This window comes from Bemisia tabaci, chromosome 2 (assembly GCF_918797505.1).
Source record: "Bemisia tabaci chromosome 2, PGI_BMITA_v3".
Lineage (NCBI taxonomy): Eukaryota > Metazoa > Arthropoda > Insecta > Hemiptera > Aleyrodidae > Bemisia > Bemisia tabaci.
The window spans coordinates 35,112,057-35,135,326 of NC_092794.1; the positions used below are offsets into that span (position 1 = coordinate 35,112,057).

Genomic DNA, 23,270 nt, shown 5'->3' on the forward strand with positions numbered 1-23,270 from the left:
TTTACAAGATTTTAGCTTTCTAATGAGCTGTAGATTTTTATTTTTGGACCACTGATTCGCGAGATAATTTATTTTTACCGAGACAACTTCATTTCGCTGCGGGTCCACCCTGTTGGTCCCGGTCGGTGGACCCTACGGTGTCCCACTCTGAGGGTCACCTCCAAATTTTGATGATGGTACCCTCTACATCGTTGACTTTACTTATGAAAGTAAGATTTCACGAAAGAAAAAAATTCTAAAACATTTTTTAGGGGTTGCGCACGGCCAAAAACCTCCTGCTGTCCTTGCGCCAAATCCTGCATTTTACCCATTTTGACGAATTTTTTTCACAACATTGGAATTGAGATAGAGCCTCAAAAATTTCACAATGAGAGTATATGTTAGGGTTCTCTAAAGAAAAAATGTGGTTGACGTCATCATGCATTCCAGTTTTTTGCTATAAACCCTCAAAATTGGCTAAAAACGCAATAATTTCAAGATTTTGTATTTTTGTCTTATAACGATTTTTTCAGCTCACAAAGTTAAATGCAACATGAAATGTCCCATTAATTGCATCTTGATCCTCATTTCGACCAAAATTCATACGTCACTTTATTCACCCCTCCCCCCTTATTTTTAACTGTAAATTCAGATTTTCCTTACTTGCGATAGGTGCATGGGATTTTTTTCTTTTTTCTATTAAAGATTATACTTTAAACATTATTATCCACTTATTTTTGGAAGACCAAACTCGTTTTTCTGAAGTGTATTCAGTCAGTTTTTCTTTATTTATAATCTGTAAAATATAGTATTAAATGGAAAAAAGAAAAAAAATGAAAAAAATGGGTAAAATGCAGAATTTGGCGCAAGGACGGCAGGAGGTTTTTGGCCGTGTGCAACCCCTAAAAAATGTTTTAGAATTTTTTTCTTTCATGAAATCTTACTTTCATAAGTAAAGTCAACGATGTAGAGGGTACCATCATCAAAATTTGGAGGTGACCCTTAGAGTGGGACACCGTGGGGTCCACTGACCGGGACCAACAGGGTGGACCCGCAGCAAAATGAAGTTGTCTCGGTAAAAATCGATTATCTCGCGAATCAGTGGTCCAAAAATAAAAATCTATAGCTCATTAGAAAGCTAAAATCTTGTAAAACAATATGATGTTGTAACACTAACTTTTTTGGCGCTGTTGGCCTCCCCGAAAATGAGGGAAACATATTTTTTTGAAAAAACCAAGCATATTAACATAAAAATCGTTTATACTTTCAAAGAGCCCGACAGATTATTTTCGTTTTTGGCTTAAATGACAGCACTTGCATCCTACTTCAAGCCCCCGAAGAGACTTCTTTGTGTTATCGACTTTTCATTTAAAGTTGATTCAGACGAGCCATGTGTCAGTAAGTGATTACTTCTTGGCAGGTGTTCTTGAAAATCGCAGAACACTCGTGAGGTTGCCTTACTTCGAGCCGTGTACCAACAAAACTTTCTTGAAATTATCAAATCTGTGAATGGAGTGTTTTCTAGTATGTTTTCAGCTTTCAGGAAAATCCAAGCAAATCTAATTCGTACATACAGTGATCTCGTTATCACCAAAATCCGGTCTCCAATTGAAAAGATATCGCATCAGAGTGTTAATCAATTTCATGATCAAAAAGAGCAATTTAATTGCATAAAATTGCAAACTAATTTCAATATTTTCGTTGCGATGTGCTACTTGACTTTTAATTTTTTTTCAGTCCTTGAAGTCAGTATCATTTCCATTTTAAAAAAATGTTTGACTCAAAATTTCAGAGGACGAGGGACTCTTGATGAGAATGGGTTGGTGTCTGGAGTAGAACTATTGCAACTCTATAAACCACCACCACCATATCCAACAACACAAACTCGACCTAGTAGCAACAGCACTCCTGATCTTGCTTCCCAAACCCTCGGTCAACATTCAGTTATCAATGCTCAGGTAAAATTTTTATGTGTGTACTTCTCTTTTTCCTATTATAAAAATGGTATTCTTATGAAAGTGGCATCTAACGTGAAGACAAAGTTCCAGAAAGTTAGCCAATTTCAGTTTATTTTCTGCAACTGCCTTGCAATTGCCTAATTCACACCTATATCAATTCTAGGTCAGTGGATCAAGCCCAGACCTAGTATCTTCAAGGAACCTCCATCAGCACTATGCAGGAGCGCTCCTTCCCAATCCTGAAGCCCACAGGACGTACACCAATTTAGCAGCAGTATTAGGCTCACATCAGGCATGTATCATTAGATATCATATCAACAGTTTTCTATAGCAATTGCTAGATATGTTTAAAATTGCTTCATAACTCTGAGAAATCAAACACTGCATGCTGTTGAAACCCTTATCATGGTCTTAGAATATGGAAGTTTGTCCCATCTCCCACAACAAAAGGCCACACGGAATCACAGTCCCAACTTTCAGGGAGCATAGAGTCATTCAAGAGGCTTAAATATGGTTTTATTTTTGTCTAGCCGTGTAGCTATCTCCGCACCCCTCAGTGCAACAATCCCCCAATCTAGCTGCTTACATCCCCTTATATTTGGTGCGCATATTAGTTTTTTTGTTGTTGCTAAAAGAGGTTCACAGATACTTGAAAGTTTTTAAATAACGAATTAATGTGATAATCCGGTTGGTTATGGACTCCCGTGAAACGATGAGTGAAGCAAGTGCGAAAAATGTCTTAATCTCTTCGTTTTGTCGTGTAGAAAAAGAATTGTGATGCAGTCAAGCTCCGTTTTGCGTCTAACACCCCCAATTCAAGATGGCGGCCAAAATCGGGGTTCGGGGGTTGAAAATTTTGGAATTTGCCTTTGATGTCATGTTTGGGGTCTATTTTTGTGTAATTTTGTCATAGAATCCGAATTTAAGGTTTAAAGTCCTCTCCGACCCAAAGGAATGCCCAAAATCCAAGATGGCCGCCTAAATTTCAACAATGGGGTCAAAACTCCGATAGGTATGTAAAAATGCCAAGTAAGGTGTCCTTTGCAGAGGATTTTGAGTCGTAGATTTTATCTATAAGGTCAACAACTTACTACAGACCCATTGAAGCCTAAAAAAATTCAATATAGTGGCCAAAATGGCTGCCTTTACAGAGTGAAATATTTTGTTGAGGTAGGTATCGTCAGGTGAGGTGTTCCTATGTCGGTTTTTATAATCGTAGCATCCCAAAATGAGGTCCAAATAACAAAATGGGCTCATAGGAGTTCTCTAAGAACCAAAATGGTAGCCAACATGGCTGCCACTTAGATACTGAGAGCATCAGAAAAGTTACCTTTCCTACCATGATGAATTTTCAGGTATGTTTTGTACTTCGCTGGTCGTGGATGTAGTCAAAAATGTCAAGAAGATAACTGAAGCATTCAATGCATGTAGTCCAGTCAATCTGTGCCAAAAAAAGGGGTCTACCCCGCGAAGTATAATAGCTCAAACCCCTTCTTGCTGATAGGGTAGAAGGGGGCCCTAAACTAATAATAAGTCCAGGGACCCATCAGCAAGACCCCGAGGGGCTGTTTGGCTGTCAGATTCAGATTCCTTGTGACCCATAAAGGCACTTTTTTTTGGGCTTCTGCGTCAATTTAGTCTCAGCACTGTAACCCCCCATGTCGTATCCATAGACTATACTATACTACATACCCATAAACATCAATGATCTTGTTCCGTGTGATGAAACTGTAGAGATTTCATTCGAAAGATTATCTGGTGTATGAAAATGTCAAGAGACAAGTAGGATACCTGCAATTGGTAAACAGGCATTCCTATGAAACGTCGCGGTATTCTCTTGCCATTTTTGGGCATTTTCGTTGTGTTTATGGCTGCAAACATTTCTGAGTACATTCTGTTCAAAAAGAAATATAAGTTGCAAAATCTTATGAGCGCAGCAAATTATATGGTATGCTGTCAATCAGTGCAGTCAATGCATTAGTCCAGTCAATCTGTGATTTTATTTTGCGAAAATGTGAGGTGAAAAAATTAAGATTGATTCCTATGTAATTTTGGTTGCATAGTCCAAATCAGATGTTTGCTAACTAAAATTTGTCTGGAAATGGCCGCCATTTTGCATAATTGGCGGAAAATCGCGTTTTTCCCCCTAAAATCTCGCATATTTTTGGGTTTTCGGCGCAATGAGTCACTTTAGCTCGGGAGGGATTTGCCTGCAAATAGTCGAATCTTACAGTTTTCGGTACAAGAAGAACGATGCGCATGTTAAAATTTCACGAAAAATCGTCTCCGCGGAGATATAACGCTTCCTTCTTAGGGGTCCTCGAAAATGTGTTTGAACCGATTGTTGGGGCCACAATCCCTACTTTAATTTACAGATATGAAAAACTACCAAGAGCGCGCGGGCCTGGCTTCAGCTCCCTTGAGCTGGGGTTCCTAACTAACACCAGGCTCGAGCCGGGGTCCCTATACTGCAGTTCACCGGGCTAGCCGGGGTCCCTAAACTATTCTCCGGGCGAACCGGGGTCCCTATCTAAACTTCTCCGGGCTAACCGGGGCTTAAGAACTAAAACACCGGGCGTACCGGGGAAACCTTACCTTAATAACACTGAAATGCCGGGCGGACCTTGGAGCTGTGAAGCGGTTGATAGCTGCTCGGTGAATTAGGGGTGTTCAATCGGTTGTCGGTAAGATATCGATAAAGTTCCGGCAAGAAATAGTAACGATAAGGCGGGTAATACCGATAGCGCACTCACTATCGGTAGCTTAACGGTAGCTTAACGGTAGCTTATCGGTACCTTATCGGTTGCTTAACGGTACCTTAACGGTACCTTATCGGTACCTTATCGGTACCTTATCGGTAGCTTAACGGTAGCTTAACGGTAGCTTAACGGTAGCTTATCGGTAGCTTAACGGTAGTGAAACGACAGTGCTGTTCTCATTGGCTCTCATGCATCTACGGCTGTCTTGAAAAAAAAACTGTGTCATTTTTTGTGCGCTTACGGCTTTTACATACGTCTCGTTTCATCTTGTTTTTTGTTTTGAAAGTTTGACGCATTTGTGAAAGCCATGTGCACAAAACAACAAATAAAGCTATATATTATTATTATTATTATTATTATTATTATTATTATTAAATTAGGATGAATTTTGCTGTTTTAGCTGTCTCAGTAATTCCATCTAAAAGAGTTTGGACGAATTTTGAAGAAAACTCGATTTCGAAAATTTGGCACTTACGGCTTTCTTCGCTATCACGGCAGTACCGATGTACAGTGGCTAGGTGATGAGCGGTGCGGAGGGGAGACACTGATCACGGATGGAGCGGAGGCGGGCGCGGGGTCGTCCCAAAATCCGAATTCGTGGAAATCGTCCGGTCTCCCGCTCCCACCTCCCTACAGCGCGTGTCAGCATCAGCGGAGCTTCCGACTCCGTCCGACTCTTATTATCTGTTCTAGTCTTCTCTCTCTAATACTCGGGTCGCCGCATTACCAGCGAAGAAAACCATGACCAATGCAAGCTGACACTGTTCGATAAAAATTATCATAGAATTTATTCGTTGTTTAGTTTTTCTTTGAACGGCAGCTCGAGTAATTTTACGTTGTTCCATGACCTTGATATTGTACGAACGTATTACACAAATACATTTAAAGATGCATTATCATATGAACATTAAAAGTCAGGAGCCGTAAAGTGACTCTTCCGCAATGATATCGCACGGAAGAGCCAGTTTTGGAGCCTGCCGATCAGCCGCATGACCTCTAACTCGTCTGTTACTTTTAAATGTATTTGTAAATTACGTTTGTTAAATATCAAAGTAATAAAACAATGCAGACTCATACTTCTCAGGAGCCGTAAAGTGGCTCTTCCGTGCGATTTCAAACACGCTTTTTTCTGTTTTTCGCGGAGCGCAGCGGCCAGATGCACCACTTTTGAGGTCTGATATTGCTCAATCTATTACTAGAGAAGTCAGAATTATGTTTTTGCAAAGTTTCAAGCTTGCAAGAGCAGTGGCGCCAATACCTAGTGCAGCTGGCTCTTGGACTTAAATCTGTAAAATTTTGAGAATTTGTTAAACTTTATAAATTGCTAAAAGCAATTACTATGGGTTCATAGGTATCCTGGGATTTCTTAGAAAGAGCCAGAAGGGGCCCGTAAGTTCAGAGGGCAATCGCTCCCTCGTTCCTTGGGCCAGTCTGCCCCTGACTCTAGCCTGCATTTTCATCTATCAAAATAGTCAGCAAAGTCATTTTTTTCCTGGAGGCGTAGCGTTTCAAGGCCTTACTTCGTTGTTGCATAACGTACTTCGTGATACTTTACAGGCAATATGAACAAAAACTCAAAACAAGGATGGATAAAAACAACTTTTTCTAAAACCGATGAAACCACTTAGGTATATTTTACCTCATACTTTTAATACACAATGGTCATTATGGGCAAGTGACTTAAACGAATCGAATGTTGGAAATTAAGGGAATAGATCTGACACGGAGGTAGTCACGATCTCGAGTTGATATTATAAAATTATTCATCATGTATTATTCCGAGAAATTGTGAGTATTTTACCATAAAAATTTCAGATGCTTTAGATTAAATTGTAGATTTTAAAATAATTTAAAAATACAACGATTAAAATGTCGTGAATATTTGCCTTGGGAATTTTTATTTTTGTGGTGCAGCTTCTTGCATTCCATTTCTCTTCATTCGAGAGGGTTGCCAACATACCCTCTTCAGAGTTTGAACATGGGAAACAGAATCTTCGGTCTTTTTGTCACCCGCTTGTCTCGTCGGGTATACATATAGTCTTTGTGCCGAAATTGACGTGATGTACGTGATTTGCAATACATATAAAGGGTCCGCACCAACCGGACTGCAAGCCACCGTACGTGGAAACAAATGAAAATCCATCCGGCTTTGCGAAGTGACTACATTTGATATTTTATTTCGGCAGCGATGACTACCAAATTCATCATTTTTGACTCACACTCCGATTTAGCTTTATGAGCAGACCAGAGTAGACGCATGCAACCATAGCCTCATAAGTTATGAAGCCAAAAAACATATCCTCCAGTGTATTTAATCTATGCGATTTGCAATACCTCGTCTGTACCCTCCCGAGTCGCGCTCGCGACGGCCCAGTCGCTGATCCAGTGGTATCAGTAGCCATGTTTTCAGTCGAGCAACTCGTCAAGTTTGAAGTTGGGGGTGGGGGTGTATTTATTTCTTTTTTTTTCTGATGGGCAGTTAGCGTAGAGCCGCCGAAGTGTTACGTGTTTTCCCTCAGCGATTATCTCCTCCATCCCCCCTTCCTTCTTTTCTCCCCGATCCTTCACCCCCCATATTTTTCCTTCCCGTCCGCTTTTCTGTGAAAAAAAAGTTTCATTTCATTTTTAAAAAACAATGAAAAAACAACGATATATATACACGTGAAAACTAAGCAAATTTCTGCAGTGGTAAATGAGACAAAACTGCAAATTATAGCCTCAAATGGGCCTGTCGCAAGGTGCGAGGATTTGCGAAATAATGACTGATGCTACTGACAAACACGAAAAGAACGATGGCACTACTAAAAAAGCTTGAGATGACCTCTCAAACTCAAAAAAGCTATTTTTGGAACCGACCCATTCAGAAAGGTCATTTCAACGCGGGGACGGATCCGGTTCACTCGCTACGTCACATTTCATGACAAACTTGGTCTTTTCATCACTTACGGTGTATTTTCTCGTAAGGAATTGGCAGTCGCTTTTCAAATGCAAATATCGAGTCAATCGATGATGTTTTGGACGTTTAAATGGTTGAAACCTTCATTAGATAAATAACAACCGACGGGATAAATCCTATTTTTAAGGAAAATTGTAGTCAATGGGCCATTTTTTACATTTGACATAGTTATAACAGAAGTTGAGGTTAGCTAAATTTTTAATTTGCAATAGCCATTTTCACGAGTTTTTACTTTTTTGTCACTATTTGAAGGTGAGTTTTTTTTTTAAATTAATTGTTTAGTATTGTATTAATTGCACCTTAGGATCATGTTCAAAGCCATAACGGTATACATTGTTACATATTAATACAGAACACACTCCGGCAGTGCAACGTTCAAACCTGGATGCAGCTAGCCAGTTGTTATTTCTTGATGTATCACCTTTCAATGTTTGGTGTGAAGACATCAAAATGATAGTATCAATCATTGATGATAAAAAAAACTTACCGCAGTGACAATAGTGATGAGATGAGAAGACCGGTATGATTAAGATGGAGGCAAGGAGGCAAGGAGGCAAGGAGGCAAGAGAGCCAAGGGAGGTAAACGTAGGATCCTCTTTCGGTCACCAGACTTATGGATACATTTTCCGTCTTAGTATTACATTACAAATACACTGGATTTTACAGTAACAATGAGTGTATAAAGCGTAGGGACGTTCTGAATGATTTACACGCATTGAGAGAACATCCATATGGTTTGAGTGTTGGACTGCCGGAGTGTGTTCGGACCGTTACGGCTTTTGGCATGATCCTAAGGTACTAAACCATTGATTTACAAAAAAAAACCTCACCTTCAAATAGTGACAAAAAAGTAAAAACTCATGAAAATGGCTGTAGCAAATTAAATATTTAGCTAACCTCAACTTCTGTTATCACTATGACAGATGTAAACAATGGCCCATTGACTACAATTTTCCTTGAAAATAGGATTTATCCCATCAGCTCTTATTTATCTAATAAAGGTTTTAACCATTCAAAAGTCCAAGGAATCCATTTTTGAATTCCAATTTGAAAAAAAAAAAAAATCATCGATTTGCTCGATATTTGCATTCGAAAAGCCGCTGCCAATTCCTTACGAGAAAATACATTGTACGTGATGAAAAGACCAGGTTTGTCATGAAATGTAACGTAGCAAGTGAACCGGATTCGTTTCCGCGTACAAGTGACAGTTTCGAAAATCCAAATTTTGAGGCGTTTTTAAGTTGATTTTTGGGGGGTTAACTGTGGTCAAAAAACTCTGGGAAAATTCTTGTGGCATCAGGAGCCTTAGTTCTTTCGATTAAAGCAAAAAAAAAAAAAAAAAAAAAAAAAATTGCGGAACAGGCCCATTGCCTTCAGAGTACCTGTATAGCGAGAGTATAGACAGATATGAAACTCCGAAAATCCACCAGGCCTTCACCGATGCCTCCGCGAATAAAGTTAGGGCCCAGAAATGCAGCCAACCTATGAATTTCAATTACCCGGAGCGATTTATTAATACAATAAATTGTTACGAACCATCGTTTATAGAGCACGTATTTGACTTAGTTTTTGCATAAATTTACTCATTTTCGTGAAAGAACGCTCATTTATGTACTTTCTTAGCCATCTTCGTTAGAATTGGAATCTACAGACTGGCAGTGAAATTTTGTGCGTTAGAAGTTGGTTAGAAGGGTGGCTGCAATTTTCGGCCCTAAGTCCTCCATGAAGCGATCTGTTCATACTCTCGCTATACAGGTACTCTAATTGCCTTTAGAGTGAGTAGAGAGCATCAAATTGTCAACATTTTCCCGGGGAAACCCTCGGACCCGCCCTTTCTTTCACCTCCTAAAATCTGCGGCTGTTATGAGGGGGGGGGGGGGGAACTCGTCAAGTACCTAGGATGGGAATGACACCATTGGCTGATTCCGATCGGAACGTAGCTAATGCAATGCAGAAGGAGAGAGATACAGTAGAAGGAGGGAAGTTCACGGGATCTTCAGCCTCTGCACAGCACTCTGGGTACAATCGATATTTTCAAATTTCAACCTTTTTGGTGGGTATTTTTAGAAAATTGGAATTTCAGGCCATAGATCAATTATTAAGAAATCTTCTTACCGAAAAGCACCCTCTGAACTCTTGAAATATAGTTAAAAGTAGTGTTTCCATTTTGTGATCGACTACAATGTATCGATATCCACGGTTTAAGGACCATACCGGAAGGAGGGCGTGTCTCGAGGTACGCTTTTTTTCAACAAACGGCTTTTCTGATTCTACGTTGTATTAGTGAGTGTATTCTGAAAGTTTGCGAAAAGGCTGTCGATTCGTTACGTGAGTAATAAATTGACCCGTAAAGTACATCAAAGGCACGCCCTCCTTCTGGCCAACAAATATTTCCGCCTAACTCATACATTTAAAACAAAAAATCTATATATTTAATATCCTAAGGTTTTTTTGTCCTCCTTCAGTTTGGACAGTTTGTGCTAATTCGATCTCAGAAACGGACGTAGCCGAGTTGGTCCCCGTCCCGGTTTTAGCATAGCTGAGTTGGTCCCCGTTTCTAATCAGAATCCGCGTGCGCGCCGGCCAAGTTGGTCCCTAGATTAGAACTAGGTTAAAATGAAATTGGCAACGCTGCATGTTCCAGCACATTTTCCTTCCCATTTTACACAGGCTCAGGATTGTCAATTGAAAAATCTTTAAAAATATTGGGGTGAGCGCTTGTAAATTCAGCATTAAATTTCGCGTGAAATGATTCACAGCATGCAGTTAGTTATTCGGTCATCAGTTAACGAAGAAGATGCTCACATGAAACGAGAGCAGTCGCAATCATGCACAATATAAGTTTGCAGGACAAAAAAAATTCGTCCAAGCTTTTACTTTCAAGTGGTTTCATTGCCATTCAATCTTCGCAACAGGAATCTTCAATTTCGCTGGGAGAGAGGAGGGGTAAACCGAAAAAATGCTTGAACACCGGACTACTTTACGTTGCACTCTCAAGGGCTACGTCTCATGAAAAAGTAAAAGTTGAAATTGTCCCTAAAGATAGGCGTACAAAAAACATCGTATTTGATGAATTCCTTTAATTACTTGTAGTAGCAAAATTTGGCTCTCGCCAACTGTCACCACTGTAGCCAACTGTAGCCAACTGTCACTCGCGAGGCGAGTGACTGGGGGTCCCGGGGGCGAAGCCCTCGGTCAGCGGCGCAAGTGAGCGTAGCGAGCTGAAGCAGCTAGTAAGATATAAACAACCCAAAAAAGGAAAACCAAATTATACTATTTTGACCCTCCAGATCACAATAAAGCACGTACATGCGTTTTTTAGAATATAGTAAAGGAGGAATATGAAAAAAGCCTTAACATTTTAAAACCGATTGAACAAGAGCCGAGATAGCATTTAAGGCCACATCTGCCATCCTGTACTTTTAAATTTTAAAAATTTGACTGAAAATTCGAGGAGTCCGTCAAACCTAAAGCTGTAGTAATGAGAAGAGCGTTTCTTACTGGCTTGCTCCTTGTGACTTCACAAAAGAAAACAACCCAAGGTTTCAACCACAGTGAATCTAATGAATCATGGCCGCTTTCACGACCGAAATATAAGTAAACAATTGTAGGTGAAAGGATCACGGCGGTAATTGATCCTTGTGACGTCACAAAATCTGTTAGTGCGATATTTTTTCCATTTGAAATGGTGAGGTGTTAAAAGTTCGGCAACTTTGGAAGTCGTTTTGCCATCTAAAATTTGATGAAATGAAAAAAAAGTATAACACGGGTTTCCTCATTATTTATATACTTTACGAAAATGAATGAAAAAAAAAAAAATAGTGCAAAAAGCTCTATTCGAGTATCCCATCTTAGAATACCTCCTGGTACCAAGTATCACAAAAATCGACGGAACAGGAGCCGCAATAGGATTTCAGGCTTTAATCTCGTGTTTGGCAACACTAGCAACACAGCAAAACCTATCTTGGGGGGGGGGGGGGGGGCAGAAATAGACAAACAGAATCTAATGTGTGCAATTGGTAACCTATTGAAATGTTTGACCACCTTTGAAGGCCCTACAGACTGAATAAGGTCCTACGACAGCGAGTTATGTCAGTTTTCAAACCAAAACAATGTATTTTTCCTATTTACATGCAACCGGAAAATTTCAGTTTTTTCCGCTAATAATCGGCCGAGTTCAAGAAACTCTAGCTCGTTAGAAAGTTGAAAAAATTCTGCAGAAACCAATCTCTTTGATTTTTTTAAAATTCATGTCTTCACGAGATACAAAAGGAGGACTCAACCGAACGGTGAATCTTGTATCTTATGGGCATTAATTATTGCGCCCGAAAAAAGTGGGTTTCTTTGCATCTAGTGACTCGATCTTAAATAACTTTGGCTCCATAGGCGTACCTAGGTCATTTTGCTAGAGGGGGCCTGACCCCCTATCATCGGAGGGTCTAGTACAGAGGAGGGTCCGACGGGCCTCCCTTGTATAATTTTGGACATTTTCAATCTATTACGACAACTTTTTAGGCTTCCGTGACGGAGATTTTCCGTTAATTTTTGCAGAAAAATCACCCTTTTATAATTATAGCAAAGAGTACTTTTGAATTGTTGCATTCAATAGATCCGGCAAATCTTTGAAATTTATAATCTATTTGAACACATCTGAGGCTTCTGTGACAGAGATTTTCCATCAATGTTTGCAGAAAAAATTACACTTTTTTATACAAAATACTTTCAAATTGTTGCATTCAGAACGTCTGGAAATTATTTGAAATTTTAAGTTTATTTGGACGCATTTTGAGACCCATGATGAAAATTTTAGTACACGGTATTTTCATTGCAGACTCTACATTAATAGAGTTAATTAGATTTTTTTCCCACCATTCAGAATCTCGGGGGGGGGGGGGGGGAAGATGATACTATTTTAAATTCTGGGGGGGGAGAGGCAGGCGACTCTACCCCTCCCCCCCTTTGTATGCTCATTTTTGGCTCGTTGGAATGCTGAAGTGTACTTACAGAAAGTAAATTACTCCTCTCTTTTTCATTACATTTCGATGTATCAAAAAACGATGTTTTTTCTTATTATTTTTTCTTTTTATTTATCTTACATACAAGGTTTTTGAAAGAAGAACGTATCTCTAGTTTAATTTGTTCAATGATTACAGAGCGCAAATTATTTATTTTTTCAGATTTTTAATGAATATTAAAACGTTGGATCTACTCTAAGATAATTCCCTTTGGTTTGACCAGTTAGTCTATTCAATTTTTTGGACAATATTTCAAATCTGATGTGTTTTTTTTTTTTTTTTTTTTTCTTTTTTCTTTTCTTTTCTTTTCTTTTTTTTACGGACGCTGAACCTTGAACATACGCCCTTCTTCCGGCATGGTCTTCAAATGGAGCCGGTAATTCAAAATTAGTTTTAAAACTTAGGATGATACTTTTGGTTACGAAGATTCCTCAATGATTTCTCCAAACTAAAATTTTGATTATACCCAAAATAATTTGCGTAAAGGTTAATATTCGAAATTCATCCATTGCACCCACCCAGAATGAATGGCGTAAAAGCTGAAGATCCACCTTAGGTTCAGACAACGAGGCAACAAAAAACAAGGGTCGGCGATCGGTCGAATGAGAGGAGATAAGACGGAGGTAACAAGTGCGGAGTGCGTGTGCGGTGCGGTGCGGTGCAGAGAGCAGAGACTCTGTGAGGGATTTTCCCGAATTCAACGCGTCGGTCGGCGCGGGCGTCCTTAGCAGGCCGTGTCCTTGCCCAACTCCGATACTGCCGTGCTAAGGAAAAACGCCGTATGAACCTTCAGACGTTGCCAAATTTCCCCCGGCAAATCACTAATTTTTGGGAAATTTTTTAAATATTTGTCTATCAATTTCTCAAATAATTTGTTCGTAATTTGATCTAAGACTTTTGGAAATGTCAAGGAAAAATATTCAAAACTTTCCTCAAAAATGAACATTAAATCGAAGGAAATGTGGCAACTCTCAAATTTTCTTACGGCGTTCTTCCTTAGCACGGCAGGATAGCACTGTCGTTTCACTACCGATAAGCTACCGTTAAGCTACCGTTAAGCTACCGTTAAGCTACCGTTAAGCTACCGTTAAGCTACCGTTAAGCTACCGTTAAGCTACCGTTAAGCTACCGATAAGCTACCGATAAGCTACCGATAAGGTACCGATAAGGTACCGATAAGGTACCGATAAGGTACCGATAAGGTACCGATAAGGTACCGATAAGGTACCGATAAGGTACCGATAAGGTACCGATAAGGTACCGATAAGGTACCGTTAAGCTACCGATAAGGTACCGTTAAGCTACCGATAAGGTACCGTTAAGCTACCGATAAGGTGCCGTTAAGCTACCGATAAGGATGTCCTTACCGGTAACACCGTCACTGTCGGGACTACCGTTCCTACCGTTAGCGGTCTCTATCGGTAGACTTCCGACAATTATTCGTTTGAACACCCCTACGGTGAATGGCGATGAAATAGCGCTTGTATCTGCGTGCACCTAGGACGTGGGTAAATCGGTATCCCGCGCCCGGCATAGGACGTTGGAGAACAAAACGTAATACTGAGAAAAGAACTTAAACACCTTTAACCTTGAAACCTTCTTTGCTTTATTTACATTTATTTACAACTCTGGGTGCCAGACAAATCATTATTTTCCTTCCGTAAACAAAATAAAAGGACCTTACTAAAACATAAAACACCTTGGCGACGCGAGCGCTCTCTAGGGGAGCGCCGCTGAAGCTGGCCGCGGCCGGCGTCGCGGCGCGATTAGCTGTGCGCTAGACGGCCCGGCGCGGCAGCAGAAATTACGCGCTAGAGGCGCGTACACCGATCGCCGTGAATCTTCGAATCTATACGCGTCATAGACGAGTAGATGGCAGCGCCGAAGTCGACCTGCTTACTACCGCCACGTTGCCGATGTTGACATCACGATTTCTCGTTTGAGGTTAAGTAAGTTCTGTGTGAATGTTTCATATCCTACATACATCTGTATCGCATTCTGATTGAAAAGCTTAGAGAATTAAGAACAATGGATATGCATCTCAAACAAAGTAACTTACATAACCTCCAATTGACCAACAAAAACATACCGCCAACGCGACGCCGCGCCGCCGTGTATTCTTCCACTCCGCATTCCGCCGCCATATTGATCGTGACGCGTACATTCGAAACCTACGAGCGCGCGGTTCAAACGCCGTTTTAGGCCATCCTAATTTTTGGCACTTTCCAATAAACGTTTCTCCCGTTTACAGTCATCAAAAAAAATTAGGAAAAAAACTGTAAGCTTCGGCCACTTACTACTTTCGAATGACACAATAAAAAAAAAAAATGACTTAACTGACTCATTAGTTCTTTCATTTTGAAATTACACAAAATTTCCTATTGAACAGCTTTTAGATTTTTGAAATCGAGCAATTGAGGCAAAAGTTGTAGGCGATCGCGTTGGGGATGGTTTTGAGGGTTTATCAATTTTTTGTAAAATTTGCTGCGTAAAGTCGCTGTAACGCAGTTAGAAGTGGGAAAAAAATTCGGAAAATGGTTTACACGGGTCCCTTTTTGGTACCAGTCACCCTCCCCCATAAAAAAATCCCCCATTCTCCCTCTCCCACGCCCCAAGCCGGTCATGCAAAGTGCACTTTTTTCGATGAAATCACCCTAATTACAGGTGACGGAAATGTATGCAAACCCATCATAGTGTTAGAATTTGAGAAAAGAGGAAGTAGATATAAACACTATGTATTCTTTTTATTTGTTTTAAAAAAAGGGCGGTCACAGACTGAAGCATCTTATTTTAACTCAAACTCGAACGAACTGACTTGCAAGGAAGTTGAAGCGGCGCACCTCCGCAAAAGTGCAATGCTTGAATCGCTAAACCAACTTCATTGTTGCACAAAGGCTGAAATTAACATTCCAACAGCTCCTCTTAATGAAGACATTCATACCCATTCTTGTTTTACCTCAATAACTACCCTAAGTGTCCCCTTACGAGGGATCCCTGCCTTGTCCTTACTAGAGTACCTGTATATGGAGAGTATGGACAACTCGATTTATGTAGCTCTTAGGGTCCAAAAAGGCGACAACGTGAAAAACAAAAATCACCAGAAAAGTGCCGCTGCCAACCTATGCATTTGAAATATTAATCAATAGGGTCGACAGCGCATTGTAAAAAACCGTTTTTAAGGATTCAGACTTTGACAGTAAGAAAATGTATGCAAAATCAAAATTTTATACGTTCTTTTATAATTTTTGATCAGTGTGCCTACTCTCGGAGTTCGCATTAGTACTCCTGGTTAATTCGAGTTCATAGATTAGCTGCCGCTCGTGGTGGTTGCTGTGCTCGTTGCAACGTTGCCAAGTTTTCAACTTGAAAATTGTGAGTTTAGAGGTAACACGATGACATGGGCCCATGTCTGAATGAATTAATCTGAATTTTTAGTATGTTATTCTCCCACATAAGTAGGAAAATCCCTGAAATTTTCATGACCGAAAAATTTTTTTTACTCCCGTTTCGACGTTGCCAAGTTTCGAACTTCAAAATTATGGATTTGACCATAAAATGATGGCGTTTGGGCGGGATACCTTGCAGAATTTTCTTTATTTATGAGTAATCTTACGAAGTGCTTCACTAATTTGTTCGCCGTGTAAGTTGCCGTTTTACAACTTTTATTCCGGATGAATGTACCTACACTGCATCTTGCTGAAACAGCAAATGCTGTTTTTTTGTTTTTTGTTTGTTGGTTTTTCGAGTGCATATGTATTTAACGTATCATATTATATTTGAATGGACGCTGCTAAATGAAATGAAAAAATAAAAAACAAAGAACAGCATTTGCTGTTTCAGCAAGATGAGTTAGCAGGTTCATTTTCATTTTCGCGCCAGAAGTTATGCTGGAATTTTCTGTCTTCTGGTCAGATGAGAATTTGCCTGAACATCTTAGTAATATCAGCCACCATTACAATTTTGTAAGTTCGCATCCTTATCAAAATTTCTACATTATTAGCTTGTAATTTTGAGCCAACAGGTAACACTGAGTTTAGCGATACACGAGTTTAGTTGAAAAACAGTTTACATCATTAGGATGAAGCATAGTGTGATGTTGCTTGTTGCATACCCTGCAGGTGAATTTACTATCGCTATCTCCGGGACGTTGATGTGAATTTGAAAAACAGTTAGTGCATCTTTTAGCTGACTTAATTTTTTCTTCTCGAGCAGAAATGGACAATTTTTTGAATTTTTCACACTGCGTAATCCGATGAAGTTGATCGCAAATATCACATTTAGATGGTGATTTCTTTTTTCCACCATTGTTCTGCTCTTTTTCTCCTGTGCTTACAAAATTTCTCGAATTTCCTCCTTTATGGTAGGTATTTTTTGAAGCAGAATCGTTGTTAAACTTTGATTTGTAATTATCCATTTGTGCGCATTCTGCCTGCAAGAAAGATTCAAGCTCCTTAAACTCCGGGTATTTCGTAGAATCTTCTCTGGAGTCCTCAAAACGCCTGCGAATTCCGAAAGAAAGCTTTGGGATGATGACGGTAGTAAGCAGCAATGAATATTCATTCTCCTTTCTTTTAAGTGCGGTGAGAGCATTCATATGTTCACGAACTTTAGAGAGAAGACTTGGCAACGCTGTATTTATTGGGGCTTCCGGTAGTTCGAGTAAGCTGCTCAGATGATAGTGGATATGTCGCCGTTCATTGTTGTAACGTAAACACAAGGCGTCCCATGCTACGATTTAATTTTCGGCGGTCAGCTCCAGCGTACCCACAAGCTGCTTAGCCTCACCTTCTAATCTAGAAATGAGATAATGGAATTTTTCCACGTCCGATAAAGATTTAGAATTATGAATGCTGGTTTCAAATAAGCTGTGGAAAGCAGACCAATCTGGCACTTTACCAGAAAATTTTGGTAACTCAAGTCGAGGTAGCTTTACCTGATGCTCAACTCTATTCTCGCCATGATTGGATGATACCCCTGTTCTGGAGGTGGAGGACTGTGTAGCCTCTGCCTTTTCTTTGTTCACTAGGTATAAGGCTTGACAGTTTTCAATCAGTATGTCAAACTGCTCTTGTTGCTTGTCTATAGGAACTCTGTATTTTTCCGAGAGCTTTTAATTTAGCCTCATCATTTCTTGGCGGATACCGTCCATTTTTTCTTGTAATTTGACGATCCTGTCCATCGAAAACAAAAATTGGCCAACGTTATTTGGAGATATTTCTCGATTAATCTTGTCAAAAAAATTTTGAACTGCCGCGAAAATGTCGGCCCTGTGTTCAACTAGTACTAGCAAAGAAGAATACGCCTGTCGTGCCTCTTCTTTGGGGTTTTGCCCTAGCCCCTTGTCTGAACCAGGGTTTGATTTCTCGGAGAACTCATCACCTGGCATGATGCTGAGATGAGAAACCTAAAGTGCTGAAAAACCCAAGTCCTATAGTCTGTACTATATTTCCTAGCGCTTGTTCTGTTCCTTAACCTTATCTTACAATTAAGAGGGTTAAATACTATCCGGCTCGGAGGACCATGAAAAGAACGCTATTTTTATGATTTTGGCCCTCTCAGAAGATCGAATTTGGCATGAAGCTGCGCGATATTCTCATCACAGAGAGCCGTACAACCAAGAAAAACTAACGAAACTAAAATGGGCATGCCTAGTCAGGCCAGGCATCTAGTCTCCCTACTACCAGTCATCCTGTCCCTAGGAGTAGCATAAGTAAGTAAGTAAATGGCAGCCAAACTTCAGGCGTGCCAAGAAAGTGAAGTAGCTCGCAGCCAAACTCAGGCGTGCGCGCCAAAGGTAGCCAAACTTCAGGCGTACCCTTGCGAAGTTAAGTGAAAGAAGGGGCAGCCAAACAGCAGGCGTGCCAGGGAGCTGTGGACAGGGTAAGACTGTGGTGACTACTCACTGAAAAGTTGAAGAACCAGAGCTTTTATAGGTGTTATTACACTTACGTAATGGTTGCATAACGGTCACGTTGCATGACACTTGCCGATCTAGATTACATAACTGAATGCCTGGCCGAACGTAACTTACCTTCAGAACGAGAATAAAAGGGGTCCTTGTCCCCAACATGTGTCTTTTTCATAGTTTCATTGCATATAAATTTTTCTGATGTTTTTGTTTTATTCTCTTTGATTGCATAAGTAATTGTATCCTCATTTCAATTTCTTTCCCTTTCATTTTCTCCTTTTTTGTAGCATCTGTGTCCATTTGCAATGGAGATGTTGCTTGTGTGAGGAATTTGCGATTTGACTGTTGCTTCCTATGTAAAAGTTCGCGGAAAACACGGTGGTGCTACTGTTTTTTTCTGAAATCAACTCCTATGCTCCATAAAAGCTCTCAAGTTGAGACCAAAATGGAGAAGATATCCCACCCTACCCTGAGAGTCCACCTCTACATCAAAACAAACTCTCCATGCAAAGATAGGGAGCAAATACATTAGCAGGGTTGCCGTGTTTTCAGTTTTGAAGTCCCCAAATGAAGTGGCAGCCCTGTCAATGTATTTGCTCCCTATCTGTGCATGGAGAGTTTGTCTTACCAAATGCCAACGTAATGTGAAATTGTTAGGAATTTTCTCATTTTCAGCTTTTCCAACTTTAATCCTTTTAGTTTGGTTTGAGGTTATGTTCCATTGTTTTGAACCAAACGATACATCGAACCGTTATCGAATGAATGAACAGATTGGCCCAGATATTCCGGACCACATTTCACCAAAAACTGCTGTTTGTCAAACCGCCGTCAACACCTACCAAGCGACGAGTAGGCCTTCGGCCGTGCTCGGCAATCTTCGTTGCCAATCAGGTTGCCGCTCGCTGCCCCGTAAACTCGAAAAAAAAAAGGATCGGCTCCTCTATTTCTTTACTTTTCGCATGCATTTACTTTTCGAATTTCGGCATTTGGCCTGATTCTCTTTTCCGTAATTTATAACAATAAAAAATGGTCATTAGCGGCACCTTGTCCAATTTGTGTCTAGAGTCTCTACAACTTTGCAAGTTTGGACGTTACCTTTTGAACATTTCATCCCTTCCCTTTGAATACTCTTCACATATCACATGGGACTTTTATCTGCATATTTACTTGGCTTTTTTCGTAAAGGATCTTTTAAGAAGTAATTTCTCTCGATAACTTATTGGGGATGGTCAAGTTACCAATTAGAGCCCACCATTCCATGCCATTATTATTACAGGACAATGTTTCTTTCCTATAATTTGGTAGGCACCGTAAGAATAATACGTAACCGCAGTATTTGATCCGTGCCTTAAAAAATGAGCCACTGGTGGCAGAACCATCTTGGTGATGTTCTTTAGGAATTTTAGACCTTATTCTATTTTTTCAGCAGACGAACCTCACATGGTTACTTGTAAAGTCTTGCTTCATTTTCCTTGAGTTCTACTTAGTTTAGTGTCAAAAAATAAGAAAATTCATGGAGAAACATGCCTTAAAGGTGATAGTTCCCCCTCATACTTACTGTCAGAGTTCTGATGGAAAAAATTTTGTTGTCATAGGTAAATACGGTTTCCATTGCTTCTTCAGCTGCTAATAGACAACAATGCCGGTTTGCTGGAGAATTTGGTGACTGCTAGGATTGTTAATTGGTATCTCCAAAGTCTGGTTGTTATAGCTACACTTGAAGCATTGGCTTCAACGCAACGCAAAACCAGAACCTTGGAGAGACCAGAGAATATCCATAAGAAAGTAAGTGAGGAGCAAGGTACCTATCATTGTATATCAGTCTAGTTTTCACAACTACCGTTATTAGAGTTTTAGGATTCAGATTTGCATATCAACCAATAAGTTTTTCGCCCCATCATCTTGAGATAAGAGGCTGCCATGCAAGGCGCAGCCAGGTAGTCCAATGCTCATGCCACTCAATCAACACAAATATTATCCCAACTTACTACAAAATGGCTTGTTTCTTCTCTAACAATGGAACCGGAAAATGTTACTTTAGACGCGCAGGAAACTTTTTTGGTCGAGATGAAGAAAAGAAACGTAAATGAAGAAATGAGTCCGGAACATCTCGACCAGGTACAGGCCGCTTTGTTTACGTTAGGAGTCCGGAGTATCTCGCTGCAATTTCACTTGAAACCACAATGAACAGATCAACGCGGTAACTGATATCTGATTTAACGAAATGGATAGATGGATGCGGACGAAAGTTCTTTTGTCGAGGTGAAGAAACGATAACGCTGAGAAAATTAGTCTGGAACATCTCGACGAGATCCGCTTTGTTTATGTCCGGACTATGTCGCCGTTTCTTTGTTTACATTAGGAGCGAGTTTGACACCGATGACAGATTTTAGTCTTTGATGAGAATTTGGTCTGGAATATCTGGGCCAAACGCAAAAACCTTATCGAATACGGTCTATTAAGAACTAGTCGTGATTAGCTCGCTTTGCGAGCTGACACGTCTAGCCGGGGAGTGCCCCTGGACCCCAGTTCTACGCTTCGCGACGAACTTGCGACTCGCTCCGCGAGCCGCCACCGCCCCCACAGTTTTTAACATTGATGAGGAGACAACATCTATGTCTTAATCTTCTTTTTCCCCAAGTTTTACAGAAATTGATGTTCTAGGAGTCCGGACCGCGTTTTCGTGCGGGGCCGCCATCTTGGATTTGGAAATATTGAAAATCTGACCAAAAATGCGAGTTTTCCGTCGAAATACACCTCCTAATACCGAATTTCACAAAAATCGATGGATCGGAAGCCAAGATAGCAATTTAGACCACGTTCGACATCTTGGATTTTTGAATTTTGAAAATCGGACCTTAAATTCTAATTTCTCGTCGTAATATACCCCTGAATACCGAGTTTCACGAAAATCGATATAACAGGAGCCGACTTAGCATTTTAGGCCACGGCCGCCACCTTGGATTTGGAAATTTTGAAAATCTGACCGAAAATTCGCGTTTCTCGTCGAAAAATACCTGTGGATACCGAGTTTCACGAAAATCGATCAAACAGGAGCCGACTTAGCATTTTAGGCCACGGCCGCCATCTTGGATTTTGAGATTTTGAAAATCCGACCAAAAATTCGAGATCCCCCGAGAAATATACCCCCGCTTACCTATTTCCACAAACATTCGTCGAAAAATACTTCCTAAAACCTTAAATTTCGTCTATAAGGCAGTAACGTCACGCAACAGGATTGAACCTGTTCGGCGCGATGCGCGTAAACAACCGCGTATCTCCAATGTAATACTATATGGAGAAATAACTTTTCGCTCTTGCGGGCATCCGAGGCAGCGGATTTGAATGGGAATAATTTTAATCAACTCCTCATTACAATAGCTAAGCGTGTACCAATTTTAAAGGAAATCGCTTCGGCCAATTTTTATCTAGGGGGAGCATAGTGAGTGGGAACAGCAGCTTTATATAGAGTAATAGACGCTATTAGTGGCGACGTCATCATAGGGATTCTCCATTATATCGAATTGGATCCAAACAATAACATTGGCATAACCTCTTTCAATGCTACCAATGCGAAAAAATCGATAAATATCGCTTTTCTGTGACGTTGCACTAATTGCGTCTATAAGATAGATTAATCGATGCGTGTTTCTATTTTATCAAAGCCGAAGACAACTGGATCCATTTCTATATGATCCTTTTATGATTCCCGCACCCTTGATAAATTTAGTTGTTACAGTAAGTACTCAGATCGCAACCTGTTATTTCTTCCCAGCGGTCCTGATCTACCCTGATCTAGTGATCTTTTCAAGTAATTGATCATGAATGACCGATGATATTCCACTATAGTGAGTCCTAGATACTATTTCTCGTTAATCAGATTCAGCAACTTTCCACCAAAAAATCATCCTTCCTCTCAATATGATGATGTCTGTTGGGGTCTCGATCTGTGGGGATGAAGTTGCGTTTCCACTTTCTCCTAAAATTTTGCTAGCAGCCGAACTCCTCTGGAGTTGGTGTGTCTCTTCTCAGTGTATCATGCTACTGGTGCGTAAAGCCTCAATATTTCTGTAGACTTGTAATGCTTTATATTGGAAAACTGGCTTTCACATTCACCCGTCAGTTTTGCGTATGTGTCTACTTAAAGAAGCTATGCTTCACTCCGTTGTTGCCCTTTGTTGAACGAGTATAATGAAACCAACTCAATGCCACAAAATCGAAGATACTTGACTTCAAACATTACTGTCAATTTGATTATTAGCAAGTCTCCTCGATTCTGTGTCAGAAGTTGATTGAATCGTCTAATTTGCCTGTATTTGGATAAAATTCTTCAAATCAAGGTCTTTCATATTGACCTCTGCAGAAGGTATGTATCTATATGCTACTATTTCATTGGTTTGATAAAATTGAGATGCTAACTGATGCAGGATATCCTTGGTGATAACCTCTCTATACATCGGCTAAAATTTGCAGTACCTGGAGACGTAAACTTGCCGCCATTGCCTACTACATATAGGAGATATTACAGAGCGGCTGTTCAATATAAAACATCAGTGCTTCCTGATCTCTAGATTATCTGAGTCCTCGCCTGACTAATTTACCCACTAAGAGAGTGCGACAGAAAATTAGCTGTTTCATTTAGAAAGGAAAATGGATCAAAGAATTAATTCTCTGGTACACCCTGAAAGTGCATTA

General features: G+C 40.2%; 1 protein-coding gene across 1 annotated transcript in view; it reads left to right on the top strand.

Moving 5' to 3' along the window:
- Pez (protein tyrosine phosphatase non-receptor pez) overlaps positions 1-23,270 on the top strand; it is a 272,376-nt gene that overhangs the window by 137,790 nt on the left and 111,316 nt on the right. The window contains exons 13-14 of the mRNA XM_019056984.2: positions 1,772-1,937; positions 2,101-2,229. Coding sequence (XP_018912529.1) covers positions 1,772-1,937; positions 2,101-2,229 — 295 coding nt within the window. The remainder of the gene's footprint in view (positions 1-1,771; positions 1,938-2,100; positions 2,230-23,270) is intronic.